At 42.7% G+C, this 16070-nt stretch overlaps 3 protein-coding genes across 3 annotated transcripts; 2 read left to right on the top strand and 1 right to left on the bottom strand.

Annotated features, from left to right (window-relative positions):
* The first annotated feature begins 420 nt into the window (after nt 1–420).
* Nucleotides 421–4685, top strand: LOC103995684 (F-box protein At5g39450-like). Its single transcript, XM_009416334.3, has 2 exons — nt 421–2476; nt 4424–4685. The coding sequence occupies exon 1, from the start codon at nt 645–647 to the stop codon at nt 2454–2456; it is 1812 nt and encodes a 603-aa protein (XP_009414609.2). The 5' UTR covers nt 421–644; the 3' UTR covers nt 2457–2476; nt 4424–4685.
* A 449-nt stretch (nt 4686–5134) lies between these two features.
* LOC135620257 (BTB/POZ domain-containing protein At4g08455-like) lies at nt 5135–7756 on the bottom strand. The gene is made up of 2 exons (XM_065123084.1): nt 7381–7756; nt 5135–5866 (listed from the first exon to the last, which is right to left on the bottom strand). The coding sequence occupies exons 1-2, from the start codon at nt 7657–7659 to the stop codon at nt 5402–5404; spliced, it is 744 nt and encodes a 247-aa protein (XP_064979156.1). The 5' UTR covers nt 7660–7756; the 3' UTR covers nt 5135–5401.
* A 5699-nt stretch (nt 7757–13455) lies between these two features.
* LOC135620255 (gibberellin 20 oxidase 2-like) lies at nt 13456–15420 on the top strand. The gene is made up of 3 exons (XM_065123082.1): nt 13456–14019; nt 14119–14440; nt 14916–15420. Exons 1-3 carry the CDS (start codon nt 13472–13474, stop codon nt 15192–15194), a joined length of 1149 nt encoding a protein of 382 aa, XP_064979154.1. The 5' UTR covers nt 13456–13471; the 3' UTR covers nt 15195–15420.
* The last annotated feature ends 650 nt before the right edge of the window (nt 15421–16070 follow it).

The following is a 16070-nucleotide window of genomic DNA, read 5'->3' as shown; positions in this document are numbered from 1 at the left end:
CTTGAATCAGTGAAAGCTCAAGCTTATCTCGATAATTGGACAAGGACAACGAAATAGAAATAAGAGATTATTTATAAAGAAAATGATCTCTTATTCAACCGATCAACGAACTAAGAGACTATCGAAAACGTTTGATATCCGAGATTTAATTTTATTTAATTTTATATCAAATTTTTTATTATGTCATTGTAGATTTACAGTCGTTATGGATGTGCATCAATTTTTTTTTAAAAATTATAAAATAACATTATAAAACTTTATATTATAATTATTTTTTAAAAAAATATTTAAAAAATTATCAGTTTAAATCGGAACTGTAATCGACCGAACCGGAACCGCGGTTCAGTTCCGATACTAAAACCAGTGTTACTGGTTCGGTTCCGATTCGAGGTTCTACTGAACGTAAACCGACGGTGTGGTCAGGCTTCGTGGCGGTGGTGCAGAAACCAAAAGATTCCTAGTATCACTCCGAATCGCTTCCGTCACGGCGATCGTCTCTCTGCTCTGCTTCTCTTCTGGTTCTATGACGAGGCAACCCAAGAACTTTGACGAGATACGAGAAGAGAAGGAGCCGCTTTTGGTTATCCTTTGGTCTGCGATCGAGAAGAGTGACGAAAGGAGCCACCTTTACGGATCCTCGAGCAATGTCGGACGAGGCGGCGGCCGAGGTCTGCGACTCCGGGCTCTTCCTCGCGCTGCCGGACGATGTTCTGGCTTTCATCTCCGGCCGCCTCGGCCTGCGCGACCTCTTCGCCCTCGCCCTCTGCTGCCGAGGACTTTGGGAGGCCATCGCCGACTCCGAGAAGATCTGGTTCGCCCAGTGCTGCCGCATCGGCCCTCCGCCCCACGCCCTCCCGCTGTGGCGCGAGGGCGTGGACTCCTACTTCACCCTCTGTCGCTTCCTCGCCTCCGTCGCGCCCCTCCTCGGCGTGTGGGTCCATCAGAACCCCGAGCTCCGCAACGTGGTCTGCGTCCTCTGGGGCTTCCTCTCCGTCGTCGGCGTCAGTGTCATACCTCAGGAGGTGGGGCCGCTCGGCCTCGACAGCGGACCTCTCCTGTGGGCGCCGGTTTTCGAGGTCCTCGCTGACGCCGATGGAGCCCCCTCCCGCCTCTTTCTCCATGGCCGTGGCGATCGCGGAGAGGACCGTCTCTACCCGGGCACCGTCCAACCCATCGACTCTTCCTGCAACGTCCTCCTCCTCGAGGTCGACGTCCGTCAAAGAGACCCCTGCTTCCCACCAAACCCTCCTCGCTTACCCTACTCCGGGTGCTTCTCGTTCCTTTCCGAGGGCAAATATCCAACCTTTACGAGACATCTTCGCCGGTTGAATACCAACATCATCTCCAGTCCTCCGGCGAACCCATTTAGTCAATTGTCCTTCAGCGACCGCAATTGGCTTCTGAACGAGGTGGCCGACACAGTCGCCCTTGAGATCCCTTCGGACCTGGCCACCGCTCCTCTCTTCGAACGTTGTTCTCCCTGCAACGACACAAAGCTCTTGGCTGGTCGATGGTCGCAACTCACTGAGATGCACATGCTCAACAGAAGACGCATCAAAATGAAAGCCACCAACCGATTGGTGCCGGGCTTGATGAAGCATCGAAGCCTTGACGGCTGCGATGGGATTAATGATCACCAGAGCACCGTCGCTGGCAAAAGAAAGGCCTTTTTCTCGGTGTTTGAGAACCTGAGAGATGAGCCCAAACAGTATATGAGTAGATCAATGTTTCCTCAGGTGGCTGATTTGGTATCGAGCAGTGGAAATTATTGGTGGAGCACCCCAGACGGACTGCTCAACTTCTTGATGTCTAGTGATAGTATCGGACTAAGCTTAAAAGCAGCACACAAGATGGATGCTACAAATATGGCGTGGCCCGATATGAGTTATGACTGGTTTGCGCTGTATAAGCTCCCGATGCAGGTCCCAACTGCCTGCCATGAGCATGCCGGCCTGTGGGGTGGCACCTTTGGCTGGCCATTTGAAGATAAGCCAGAGAAGGCCTTATTCTTGGTGTTGCTTTCTTATGAGGAGGTCATGGGACATCGTCTTCTGATTGCAACCAAGATTCTGGAAGGAACACAGCGTCTCCTCTATCCAAACGGCTCTCCAATGTTCACTGTGAGGCTTGATGAGGCACCTAAGAACCCGTTTCCATGGGGTATAGATAGAGAGTCTCCTCGAGTGAAAGTTAAGAAGAGTTACAATGGAGAAGGCGTCGTCACCAGTTACGGATTCCTATGCTCTGATCTCGAGCCTGGCTCATTGTATGTGCTTCAGAATGGACTGCTTGCATTTGTTTGGGAGAAGTCAGATTCTGTCATTACTTTGCAGAGGATAGTCCTGCAGGAGCTTCTGAGGAAAGGAGAAAGAGTGCCAATGCTACCTCCTACTGCTGATTTTTCATATTTCACCAAGTCTTACTCCAACATGTTTGCAGCAGTTCAGAACGGTTGAAATTGTTCAGATAGACTGAGGTATGATTAGTTGTTGTTGTTGCTATTAAGACTCCATATAACATTGATATTTTGCATTGAAGTTATAGTGTCGCTAATTAATCTTCAGCTTCTGTTGAAGTGATTGAAGTTGCATTGATGTGTTAGTTTATGTAAGCATTTGTACTGTTTAAACTTTAAATGACAGCACAAATTGGTTATGCTTATCCGCTAAAATTTCAAATTTTGTTAATAGATCGTTCATGACTGAAGTCATAAAATTCTTTTTTGCACTTGTTGGTTTTATCAAATTGTATGGTTTTAATCCCTCTTGTTTTATGCTTGATCACTTTCCAGTAAGAAATTGGAAATCTCTGAAATATGGAGTTTCATAAAATCTTGAGTAACGCCCTATTTTAGATCCAAATATGCATGATAGGTCCCCATTGCTAGTCGGAACTCTATGGCATTCTTTCCATCAAGAAAAAATAGTTCTTTAGTCTGTTGGAAAAAGATTACAAGGAGTCTGATGGGGTTGAGACATATAGTTACTTAACCAAGGTTGTGTGAAGCAAGGCTGCTATTTGAAGTACTAAATACTACTAATACAGTATTGTTGTTCTGATTTAAAGAGACAAATGGTTAAAAGCATATTGATTTAGGGAATGAGAAAGAATGAGACTAAGCATGGGAACTGACATAATATCAAATGTTACAGCTCGAGGGAAAAGTATATCGGAGAAAAGGCTGAAAGAAGTTTTCTTTTTCAAAGGCTAAAAGAACTTATTAGTGCACAACTTCCTTGCAAGAAAGTGTTAATCTTAGTGAACAATCTCATGATTTAATACTTCTATTTATGTGGATTGAAAAATGACTAACCACATGAAACTTTCATTGTTAAAGACTAAGGTAATGGTCTTTATACAGCCTTTGAATTTAAAATGCAGAATTCTTGCAATTCTTAGCAGTTTGAGTGTGTGATGATTTTTCACAAGAGTATGTATCATGAAATAGCTTTACAATGAGTATAATTTCATTGTAACAGATCGGAAATCTGCTGTTGCTTAGATTTCAGGGAATTCTTCGATGTGACAATGGAGATTCGTTGAACGGGTTACCTGTAGGTGTTTATTGAGTTCTTGGAGCATAATGGTGTCATATATTTCCTTTTCTGATTTTGAGATTGCCTTTATATTTGATCAAGACAACAATCATTCTTGGAGGAAAAGAACTGGATGTCTTTTCTTTTATATACAGTTTTAACTTTCCTATCTAATTTAGAACGGACCTCGATCAAGAAACATATCATCTCTGACTCCTTAAAACAAGCTAGTACATAATCTGCTTGAACAAGTCATATTGTGCCAGAAATTTGAGAATTATGTGTTCAGCAGTTTGAGTAAATAATTTGCTTGCTATGGCGTGATTCCATGTCGATCAGCAAAGTGAATCGAGGACATGAATCTAGCAATGCTACTATAAATTCGAGAAGGGTCATTTGACAGCATAACAATCAAATCATGTCAATATCAATGTTGCTCTGCAATGTTAAAGGTTTATACTAACATCAGAAATATAGTATAGGGATCAGAGGAGACTTGATCAGGATGAAAGAAACCATGAGCAAGTATACAATTATGTGGAAACTGCATAATAGAAAAGGACGGGTATATCAGACTTTCTCTGAAAACCAAATCTCTCACAATAGTTTAAAAGATACATAGAATTCATTTTAGATGGAATTTGTCACCTATTATTATTTATCTCAATTATGCTCTTGTAATGTATCTTGTGTCTTTTGGTTCTTACATTTAAGTCTTGATTGGGTAGTGTCTTTAGATGTTTGCAACCCGAACTTTAAATCGGACATTTTCATCAAATGATTGCCGGCATGGATATTATTTCTGTTATTTAGTCTTTTTTTAGAAGCCAAGTAATTCCTTTTCCATGTGTGGAAAAATAATATTGAGTTGTCTTCTTTATGTGCAGCATCACAGCATACTAGTAAGCCTGTCTCATCTGATCTTTTGCTGGATCAAGAACTAGTTTCAACATGGATGGTTGCTATGGGTTCACATCGACTTGTGCTTCGTTGGATGTGAGAGGTCTCTCAAGACTCATTGAGTTGGGAGAGATAAAGAGTAATAATTACTTGTGATGGACAAATGTTGATTTCTACAGGAAAAATAAATTGCCATTTCTTATTGTAACATACATGAGTTGCTTGAAATTAACTTCATAGGTTGAGACATCGCAATTGCCTGATATATTAAGATATATTTATTAAGATAAGCAGGAAAAATAAGCAGGAATCTCACATTATTAAGATATATTTATTTTAATATTTTTTTAATTATAAAATAGATCACTTTAAGATGTTTTATATCAAACTCATGTTTTGATTGCTTGATCTGCTGCTCCTATGTGCATTATGTTCAAATGGAAGATTTAGTAGCAATGCTGGAGATTGATGATGATATTGTACTCTAATTATATTTTTCTCCCTTTATTTCCCTGTGCAAATCCATAGGAATCTTTATGCCACAATCTAATACCCACAAGATGACCTATTATTTCCATGGCCTAATATTTACATGACCATTATTTACTTGTTCATCTTTCATCTTCCACTAAAAGTCCAGATCATGCACAGAGCAATATGTAATCAGCTTAAGGATGGAGGAATTATAACACCATGAATGTCTCAAAGGTTAATAAATTATCTTCAAAGAGAAGGTACAAGCACCTGTTTGCAGGCATTATCCCTAACAGAAGCAATGGCCAAAAGACATTTGTCATGGGGCCACAAGCAGCACAACATCGATACAACTTCAAGAGTGTCACAAAAAGCAGCTCGAGAGAACCATCGATGAATATAAATCAACAAAATGTTCATAACATTTTCCTCAAAAGCAATTAATACTTGAACCGAACACTTTCGTCTTTCCTGGTTGCAGTTTCTACATCCTATGGTTGCAACGTTAAATCCTTGGCCGCTGTATTGACCTGCCTAGTGAGGTAGGCTTCATAAATCTCCACCACAAGCCGTGGGTCCTTCTCCACAAGTTCCTTGTACTCTTCGCGTTCTGTCAGTGTGGCCATGTTGTCCATTATCAGTGACAAGGAGGCCTCGAGCAGTTGCTTGGCGTTATGCCGATGGGCGAAGGCATAACTTGCAACGGCATTCTCACTGTTCACTTTGGATGTCATGAACTTCTCACAGAAGATCTTCAGATGCTTCACTTGGTATTTCTCAGCCAAGATCAAGAGGTCACAAGCCATATGTTCATCAAGGAGCACTTCTGCCGTGTACAAGTAGTGGACAAAGGACCGAAGAACATCATAAGAGACGTCATAGATTTTAATTATGCCGCTCCTGCTCTCCTCCATCTCATTCTCCAGCATTGCCTTGAAAACAGGAGACCTGCTAATCTACAAGAGGATAACAGAAAAAAGTAACCACGTTATTGAAAAAAATTTCCATATAAAACTTGCCCAACAATTCAGGGAGCATCCATCAGAACATCAATGAACCAGCTTATCAATTTGGTTGGCCTACGAATTATATTTCTCTTACCACACACAAAAAAAAAGAGTAGATATCGATGCTGAATGTTTTGTTCGGCTTATATGACCATTAAACCATTGTCAACCTTTTGGGATACCATATAGGCCCAATTAAAGGACATAGCTGATTATATTCCAAATCAAGTTTATTTTGTTGAGTGCCTATCTAGAAATCTAACTTGTATAGAGGAACACATACAGATACTACCTGGGAAAAGACATGTGGAATTTAGTTCAATAATGATTGCTTCGCTTGATAAAGAGAAAAGGAAAATTTTAATGTAACCTTAGAGTATCAAAGTATAATGTAATTAATTATAAGATCGGATGAAACTGAATTCAAGTCATCTCATGTATCAAAAGAAACGTATGAAATTTAATTCGAAGTCATCTCATTTAACAAAAGAACAACTCTTTCAGACAGATATATGGCTTTATGTTCGACCATCTCCTGGAGATACAAATCATGTGCATTTGCAATACAACAAAGACATTCCTTAGGCAGGTGTGTTTGAGAATGGACTTATAGGGTCTCTGAACTATTTCCATCCCAAAGTGTTATGCATTTGATTGCTAGTTCAAAATATCTGATTACCTCCCTGGTTCATAGAAGATCTGGTGCATTTTTGGTAAAATTCTTTTGGTGAAACCTCAAAAAGATTAGATGTAAACACAAATTGCAGGCAGCAACAGTGAGAAATCAAATGCACATGGAGAAGAAGTTAAGAGAAAAACATAAAGAAAGTAGAAATTCAGGAGCAACTCATCAAAAGTAATTTATCCCCATTTGCTTCGACATTTCAAGGAGACAAAGGCATATCAAATCAGGTATTGATAAATGGCTAGGAGAAGGGGGACTGAATAATATACAAAAGAGGAACATTAAGTGACAAACCAATCAACAATAAGTGCAAGATTCATGAGATCAGAAATACTAAATGAACCCATCACAATTTGACAATATCGAGTAAATCTTGAGCATCTTGCACGCTACCATGGATTAGGTATCCAATAAGTTTGCACATTACACGCTCTCTATACACATGTATAAGCATTCTAGTACAAGGTGGAGTTGATATATCTCTATATCAGTATCAAGCAAGTGACCTGCAAGAAGAACATTCCTGCTGCTTCTCAAAAACCCAACACTATGTCATGGTGGATCATCATCTCGAGTTCATACATAACTTCTACAATATCCGAACTAGTGAAATCGAAGTTCACGATGTTTTCTACAGTTCACATAGAGAATAAACCCTAATCACATCATGAAAATTTCCAAGCAAATCAAGCAAAAGACGCAAACATTTACCGACCCATCGCTAGATCATGCAAAAGAAAGATAACCTAAGATGGAGAAAGGAGGGGAGAGCGCTCACGAGGACGGCGCGGTGGGCGGGGACGGCGGGGGTGGTGCAGAGTGAGGAATTCGGATTGGAGGGAGAGGAAGGGGAGGTAGAGGAGGAGGCGTGGAGGACGAGGTCGGTGGTGGAGACGAGGTCGTGGGGGGAGGCGAGGCGGAGGAAGGCGACCTTGGACTTGAGGTCGTCGATCTCGCGCTTCAGCTCCTCCTCCGTCTCGCTGGCCTCTTCATAGCACTCCTTGCACGTTCCCGCGTCCCTCTCCTCGTACTCCTCCCGGCACGATTGGCACCACATGATGATCCGAAGATCTCCGCCCTCCTCCTCTCCCTTCTCCCCTTTTCCTTCTCGGCACCTCCACACACCAACAGAAGCCACGAAACAGACGAAACAGAAGGAAGACAAGAAGCAATATGGAAATAAAATAAATGATAATAAAACAGTAATAATATATTATTCCATTAACATCATCATCATCATCCCTCATATATTTTACGCAGATATATATATATATATATATATATATATATATATATATATATATATATATATATATATATATATAAAACACTAAAATCGAATCATCAAATCAATTCAGAATCGTGGATTCATTGACCGGCTATGATTCCGATTCTTGACTGACTCGATTTCATCCTCGACTGATGGAACGTAACCATCGATTGTGCGGTTTGCTGCTTTCGGTGCGCAGTGTTGGTGAGAATGATAGCACAGAATTATCTGTCAGTAGTGTATCTTAATGTAGTTGCTAAGTCCCAACTCCCAAAATGAATATCCAGGCTGGCACCAGTTTAAATGTATTTATGCTTTTAATCATTTTTTATATGATATAAAAGAAAATGATTCTTTGCTGGTCTGTAATTATTTATATTATTTTTTGATAAAAATTATATATATATATATATATATATGATTTATATATTATTATTAATTAATTATTACCTAATAGAGAACCAATGTATCGTAAGTTCAGTCATCCGTGTTTTCTTTTTTTTTTTGAAGTTTCGAAAGGATAAAATCGTATGAGTATACCCATTATTCAAAGTGGATAATTTATCACGAGTCTATCAGTTACACTAATGACGAACCGATAAAATATTAACATATTATATTAACGCTAAAAGGAGAGTCCTGAGCCCTTGGCTTCTCTACGGGAAAGATTATTATTATAGTTATTTAAAAATTAGCATAGGTAATTTAAGTTTGAAAAAAAAAGTCAAATAATATGAAAGTGTTATTATAGGTACTTAAAAACTAATACTTTTTTCAAATTCAATGATACATATATGGAGGATTAATATTTAGAGGCATATGTGTTTACCATTTATACTCCTTTTTTTATCTTTAAAATATTTTTGTGAATTTCTAAGGATATATTTTTATCTTGCTTAGAAATGTCACACTTGTAAAACCTTGTCAAACATGTTTTCCTATTCTTTGATGAGAGGCATGCGATTAGACGTGTTTGCATCCAATATTTTGGATCTAAATATTGCTTCTTTTCTTCACGATCTAACAACAAAGTGATCATAGTACAAGTCTAGATTATGACGAACCCTACCCACACAGTTAAGGACGACTTCAAATTGCACAAGAACATCAAGGATAACCCGTGAAAGAAACCCTAAGTTGTACGAGCACAAGAACGATAACCCTAAGAAAAGAAGCCTTAAATGCCTTGTACTAAAGAAAGATGAAGCAGTCCATAGAAATCAGAGGGTTGTTTAGGTCCTCCATGGGAGGAACCATGGAGACGTGTCCAGGAAAAGCTTCCCTGCTTCCGATCTGACCCAGCTGAGGTTGGCGGATTTGATGCAAACAGGTCTTCTTCCCCATGCTTGAGATCCGTTGGCTTGACGAGTTGCCAGGGGTTGAAGGTCGGACGTTCTTCTTCACGGCAGTGTGCTGCGCAGCACCGTGACCTCCGACCAAGCTTCGTGATCTACGCAGCTTCGGTGAGGAGCTCGTTCTAACTCTGCTCGTGAGAGTCGCCGTGGGGCCACGTTCTGCCGTGACGCTCCTCCTTTCAGCAACGGACGCCGGCGAGCTTGAACGAAATCTCTTGGCCGGAATCGATGGGTTACTTCTAGCGACGGGCAGCTTCGGTGGTCGTCGGATGGGACGTCTGATGACCTGAAGATCCACAGGTACATGCTTTTCCCGGTCAACCGTGACTATGCGCAACTTTCCCTTCGTCAACGAGGTTGCCTTCGGTCGAGGTGGAGTTTGAGGGGAACAGTCAGCAATCGGAGAAGAAGAAGATGAAGGAGAAAATGATGGTGAAGTCGAAGGATTAGGAGAAGAAACAGAGGTAGTAGAAGACGATGAAGAAGAACAAGAGGAGGAGATGGCGACGACTTCTGTTTTGCGTATCAGATCAGCGGGGAGGGGATTGGCCGGAGGAGAAGATTCAGAGATGACAAGCTTCTCTTCCACATGATCAGAATCAACGTTGTTTAGAGGACCCGTAAAACATTTGCTAACACAGGTGCCCATGGTTTGAGGTATGGAGGTGAAGGAGCAGTGAAGCTGAGATGCCGACATATATAGAGGAACGCCATTAATTCTTGAGGTGGGTGTGCAAAGTGGAAACAGTTGCGTTTGCATGGGAGAGTAATGGCTGTGCCCTTCATGTGACAGTACTTAACCCACGTAAACCTGAGAGGACTTGTGTTCTTGGCATGAGGCTTTATGGCACAGTAAATTTTCATGAGAGTAGCATTAAAATCCCAGAGTGGTATGATCATGGGGTACTTCAAGAATGTTAAAGAAGCAATTTAGATAGATAGATAGATAGATAGATAGATAGTTTAATAATATTAAATATTTAAGATGAATGTTCCCATATCTCAAATAATAATTATGATCTCATACATAATATGAGAAATAAATTTAATTTCTGCATTAATAATGTATGTCAACTTATGATCTTGATGTATCTCTATCTTATATTTGAATTGATAACCAGATACAGCTACCCTTATATCAATCAATATACTTGGATTGGATGAATGGATTAGAAGATGACATTGGAGAAATTGTTTACAAAAGCCTGAACCCTTGTCAAAAATCCAGCTAGCATTCTCAAATTAAACAAAAGTAGCAAAGAGACATTAACTAATAGTAGCTAATTAAAGGCAATCACATATCTGAAATTTCAAAGATCTTTGATAGATCATTAATCTTTGACTAAGATTGGTTTGACAGAGTAATAATAAAAAGAAGTAGAATGTCAACTTGGCTAACCAAACACTTGAGAGCTACCTCCTCCATCTTAGAGAAGATACAAAATCAACATACAATCCTTTGCAAAAGCAAGTTGATGCAAGAGAACATATGCCATAGCACACTCAAGAAATTATAGTTGTTGTTGTTGTGTGTGTGTGTGAGTGTTTGAAGAAATTATAGTTAAATTCCAAATAAACCGAGTTCATTTACGCTTAATGAACCAAGCTCAATCAAGAATTTAGACATGGGATTGATTTCCACAGAGTTGGGACCAGGAAAAGCTCCATCAAGCTCAGCTTGTTGGCACTCCTAAACACCATCTGTAGCAGCACCACTAAGTAGAATTGGGAGCATGCCAGTCACCATTTTGTTGTGATTCGACTTATTGCTGGGAAACAATGCTGTGTTTGGGCGAGATCTTGTGATTCCACTCATTGCTGCATGAGTTGGTTCACGCAAGTATACAGGTTGATCATGTATGATGGTCTTTAACATCATTCCACCAGAGAAGAAGAGAGAAAGCAGAGAACCTGCAAGTTTAGTCATCAGCAAAAATAGATAAACAATCAGATAATCTCATCCTCAAGACTGTAACAACACATTTGCATTTTTGAGACAAGTAGTGATCCAACTTGAGAACATCTTTCTAGCAGAACAAACTTATACTTATTGTCAGTGGAGTGAAAACAGTGAGATTGAAGCAGACCACTCATATGGTTTACTGCCAAAGGCAGAGTTCAATTGTTCTCCATGAAAATGAAAAGGGTGGGAAGAAAGAAATAGAATATTTTGTATGATTTGTCTGAATTCATAGTGATCGCTTTGTTTGAAGGGATAAGACTGCGTGTATTAATCTTGAGAAGCTCATTTTGTAGTCCTGTTCTTTCCTCTCCAGGTGATGCTGTGGCAAGCTCTCTCCATTGTCCTCAGGCAGGAGATATGAATGCATCTTCCTCCTCTATCTTTAGTTCTAAATGATCTTTGCAGAAAAGGACGATGTGCAGATTTTATACACCCATTGGTAAGACAAAAGGTACAAACAGAAGCACATCAACCTCTCATGGTACTCTCTGCTATCAACAGCAAGTTAAAGCTCCTAAACAGTGCATACTGGCAGTCTTCGAAGAAGTGTCTGCGCAGCGGCGAAAGAGATTACTTCAATCACCGGCGTACGTGAAGCCGACAAAGAAGCCAATTCCGTCCCACTGCACGCGACGCTACTGGCACACCGATCGGAAACGATAAAAAGGAACGAGCATGCATCCCACTATTGCCGTCCATCTCTCTGCAGGCACTCTTTTACCTCGAGGAACAGCCACCACCACCTCCATCATTATGGAAGAGCTGTTCGAGACGAGGAAGATATGTCTGAATCGAGGACAAAAGCGAAAAAGGAGGAGAAAAGCGAGGAGCAGAGAGGTTCGTGAAGGACAAGCCGACTCTGCAACGGAGGACAGAGGGCAAGACTTGGCATTGATGGGCGGAGGAAACTTTACGAGGGTCCGACAAGCGCGGCGGTCGCATCAGATGGCTACGCCCTCGTCTTCACAAAAGGTTTACGGACGCAAGTCCCACGACGAGCTGTGTGCATCAATCAGCTCACAACATGGGAATCTGATGGCCCTTTGTCTCTATTCGGCAAGAACAATTCGTGAGGCACCACAAACAAACTCATCTTAGGATATGAGTTGATGTGTCGTCGTTGTGATTGCAAGCTAAAGCTCCGAGTTGGGATCTCACCAAACAAGGCAGCAAGAAGCCAACAGCTGCCAGGTATGGTGGGTGCGAGAGAGAGCACCACGAAGAGCCATGCATGGCGATCGAGGAGGAAGTCACTTGATTTCTCCATGTCTTTTAGCGGTATAAATCATGCTCGACATAGTTGATCTTGGTTTCCAGTGCTGTGTACTTGACTTTGCAGATTCTTCCCTGGGATGCTAACCCAACCCAACCAGGGCTTTATATGATTGAGAACGGATTGATTCGACTAGGGTTTGCAGAAAGTTGATTTCAACTCAACTATGAGCTATTTTGAATGATTGTTCTAACATGATATCCGACAACTGAAGGGAACCAAACTGTCTGCCTTACGTTTAGGTCAACTTAAAGTTGACTTAAATCATGTCAAACGATTCAATTGGGTCATCAGATCATAAATATCATGTGGAATATTAGGAATTTTCATAGTCCATCCTACAATGTATAATGTTATGATTAATCCGTGTAAAATTATTTTGATCAATGATTAGAATCGGACGAAATTGATAGACCAATTAACTTATGAGATCTGAGTCGGGACATCATCTCCACCAATCACGAGGCAGGTAAGTTAACGATGGCTCTGCAAACATATATATATAGCTTATGGATAAGATTATGAGAAGGCAGTCGCTTTACATGAGTCGATAAGATTCCATATTTTGATCCTCTAGTAGTAATATTATCATCAGTAGGTGCCATAAGATCTTGATATAGAGTGTGTGTGTGTGTGTGTGTTGTATGTGGCGTTAGAGACTTGTGAGCGGGGCGTCACTTTTGTTTCAGCTGTTGGTTTGCCTGCCAAAAGACTCCAACCCTCGGATCTCTTCGGCCTTACCAATGGGCGGCATTGGCCTTTCTTCCTTCCCACCTCCCACTCCCCCTTCTCCTCCCAACCCTGCACTGCCTTCCAATCTATGCTTTCCAAACCAAGTGCCGACCCTTTATCACCTCCTTTGTCTTCTTCTCCACTTGCCTCCATTACAAATACCCCACCCCACCCCACCCCTCCTGCCTTCATCTCCTTCTTGTCTCCTCTCCTGCACTTGTCCTTCCCCCACACTCACCCTCCACACGCGGTCTAATCCCTGGTGTGTCCTCCGCAATGGACTGCAACCCCACCTCCGTTGTCCTGCGCCCTTCCTTGGCCCTCGATAAAGAGAGAGAAGCCGGCTCCGGCGGCGTCGTCTTCAGCTCTGCGCTCCTCCCGAACCAAGCCACCATCCCCAAGGCCTTCATCTGGCCTCAGTGCGACAGGCCGACCGCCATCGAGGAGCTGGACTCCCCTGTCGTAGACCTCGATGGCTTTCTTCGTGGCGACGAAGCGTCCACGGCGCGGGCGGTCGACTGCGTCAGGGCCGCCTGCTCCACCCACGGCTTCTTCCAAGTCGCCAACCACGGCGTGGACGCGTCGCTCGGCCGGGACGCGCTTGGCTGCATGGACGAGTTCTTCGGGCTCCCGCTCTGCCACAAGTTACGCGCCCGGAGGAAGCCCGGAAACATGTGGGGCTACGTCGGCGCTCACGCCGACCGCTTCTCCTCGGAGCTGCCCTGGAAGGAGACCCTCTCCTTCGGCTATCATGAGGCCGGCGACGACCGCGTCGTTATCGACTACTTCACGTCCACCTTGGGCAATGATTTCCAGAGGATGGGGTGAGCCATTAGATTACCCTACAATCGACATGCATCGAGACCCAAAGGGAATGGCATTGCCATTCACGTCGCATTCTAACCTCTTCGGTGCTTGATTAGGTTGGTCTTCCAGAGATACTGCGAGGCCATGAAGAAGCTATCTCTGGTGATCATGGAGCTCCTGGCGATGAGCCTGGGAGTGGACAGAACCCACTACAGAGACTTCTTCGAGGACAGTCGGTCGATAATGAGATGCAACTACTACCCTCCATGTCCGGAGCCGGAGCTGACGCTCGGCACCGGCCCACACTGCGATCCCACCTCGCTCACCATTCTTCGACAGGACCAAGTGGACGGGCTCGAGGTGTTCGACGGCAACAGATGGCGGTCCGTCCGGCCTATTCGCGACGCCCTTGTGATCAACATCGGTGATACGTTCATGGTACGTGAGCTGTCTCTGCGCCTACTGATTACTCAAAAGTTCTCTTTCTATTAGGTGTACATGCAACATAAAATGTTTGGTAATTTAGACACTGCAAAACTGAGATTACGTACTTAGAAGACAATTCCACTGCTGGGAACCTTAATTTCCTTGATGAAGTGAATCCATGTGTGGCATGTCGGTGAAGTGCATCAAATCCAAGATTTAGCAGCAATATTTAGGATGATTTGCTGCATGCCATATCATGTCAGCCACAAGCTCATCATCTTCAACATTCTGACTAACTCTTCCGCAAAGTAATCCACTAAAAGAGAGATGAGAGGACACACAAGATGTAAAGATTCAGGAGCATGGTTGTCTGGTTTGTCATCTTGCAGAAAGAAACAGATCTGCATTGTCTTATTGCAACAGTGAAATCACCTGCAATTTCTGATAGCTTCTGTGCCTTTGATTTTGGTTTTGTTTGGGAACCAAGGCACTGTCCAACGGGAGGTACAAAAGCTGCCTGCACCGGGCCGTGGTGAACAGGCGCCGGCAACGAAAGTCGCTGGCCTTCTTCCTCTGCCCCAGGGAGGACCGCGTGGTCCGGCCGCCGCCGGGGGAGCTCGGCGGCGCGAGGCTGTACCCGGACTTCACGTGGGCGGAGCTGTTGGAGTTCACGCAGCGCCACTACCGAGCCGACATGAAGACGCTCCACAGCTTCACCGACTGGCTTCTCTCCTCCTCTTCCCCATCCCCTCTCCGGTCCACCTGATCATCCCCCTTCTCCCTCATCCACCCACTGTAACTCACAACAGACCGAATAATCTATAGACGCCATGCGTTCTAGTTCATCGATCGTCTCCATTTTAGGACTGGTTCGTGGATCTCGAATTAGGAGTTGAATTTGCAAGGTGGGAAGAGGAGAGGTGGACGTGATGGCGCCACAAATGACAAGCGACCAACACATGAAGTTACAGGAGCAGATCCGGTATCTGATAAGCGACGACGTAGCGAACTCCATGGTGGGCACGGCAGTAACAAGTGTCTCAAGTGGGACGGGGCACTGTGCCGTATTCTAGCGGTCAACACATGTACTGCCTCCATTGTAGTGTTCTTGTGCGAGGTTGGGCGCCCGGAGGGGAGAAGCTGATGCTGTAGGTTTTGGAGGCAAGTGTAGGAGGCCAGCAGTGGCTGCTGGCCCAAGAGAAAGGTGGGTGAGGTCAGCTCCTTTTGGCCTTTGCCATGCCTTGCCTTTACCCTGCTTCATTAATTTTCCAGCCTCTTTGCTCACTTTGAATTACATTTTGCACGATAAAAACATATTATCCTATGTAATTAATTATCTTTAGTATCTTGATTCTTATATTTTAAAATATTATATTAGTATCCCTATAATTATAAAAGTGAAACATCTAAGTTTATTTATCTTAACGTCTTCGATTTTACTAATAGAAATAGAAAAATAAAATATAAAAAAATAATTTTAATGTTTCAATTGACGGTGGTGACCGACGACAATATTACTAGAGGGTACGGATAACTATTATGAATAAGAAGAATTATAACAAGAGGTAAGAGCTACTCTATTGACATAGAAATAATTGTCAAGCGACCATTTTGTCACTCTGCATCTATATCGGTATTAATA

This window comes from Musa acuminata, chromosome BXJ2-8 (assembly GCF_036884655.1).
Source record: "Musa acuminata AAA Group cultivar baxijiao chromosome BXJ2-8, Cavendish_Baxijiao_AAA, whole genome shotgun sequence".
NCBI lineage: Eukaryota > Viridiplantae > Streptophyta > Magnoliopsida > Zingiberales > Musaceae > Musa > Musa acuminata.
The sequence above is the reverse complement of the archived record's forward strand: the minus strand, read 5'-3'. Positions and strand labels throughout refer to the sequence as shown.

Excerpts from the sequence above, each read along its gene's own strand:
- LOC135620257 (XM_065123084.1), bottom strand. The coding sequence starts at position 7,659 with ATGTGGTGCCAATCGTGCCGGGAGGAGTACGAGGAGAGGGACGCGGGA. Across the intron at positions 5,867-7,380 it reads CCGCCCACCGCGCCGTCCTC|ATTAGCAGGTCTCCTGTTTT; the intron begins GTGAGCGCTCTC and ends ATCCTCTTGTAG.
- LOC103995684 (XM_009416334.3), top strand. The coding sequence starts at position 645 with ATGTCGGACGAGGCGGCGGCCGAGGTCTGCGACTCCGGGCTCTTCCTC.
- LOC135620255 (XM_065123082.1), top strand. The coding sequence starts at position 13,472 with ATGGACTGCAACCCCACCTCCGTTGTCCTGCGCCCTTCCTTGGCCCTC. Across the intron at positions 14,020-14,118 it reads AATGATTTCCAGAGGATGGG|GTTGGTCTTCCAGAGATACT; the intron begins GTGAGCCATTAG and ends GTGCTTGATTAG. Across the intron at positions 14,441-14,915 it reads ACATCGGTGATACGTTCATG|GCACTGTCCAACGGGAGGTA; the intron begins GTACGTGAGCTG and ends TTGGGAACCAAG.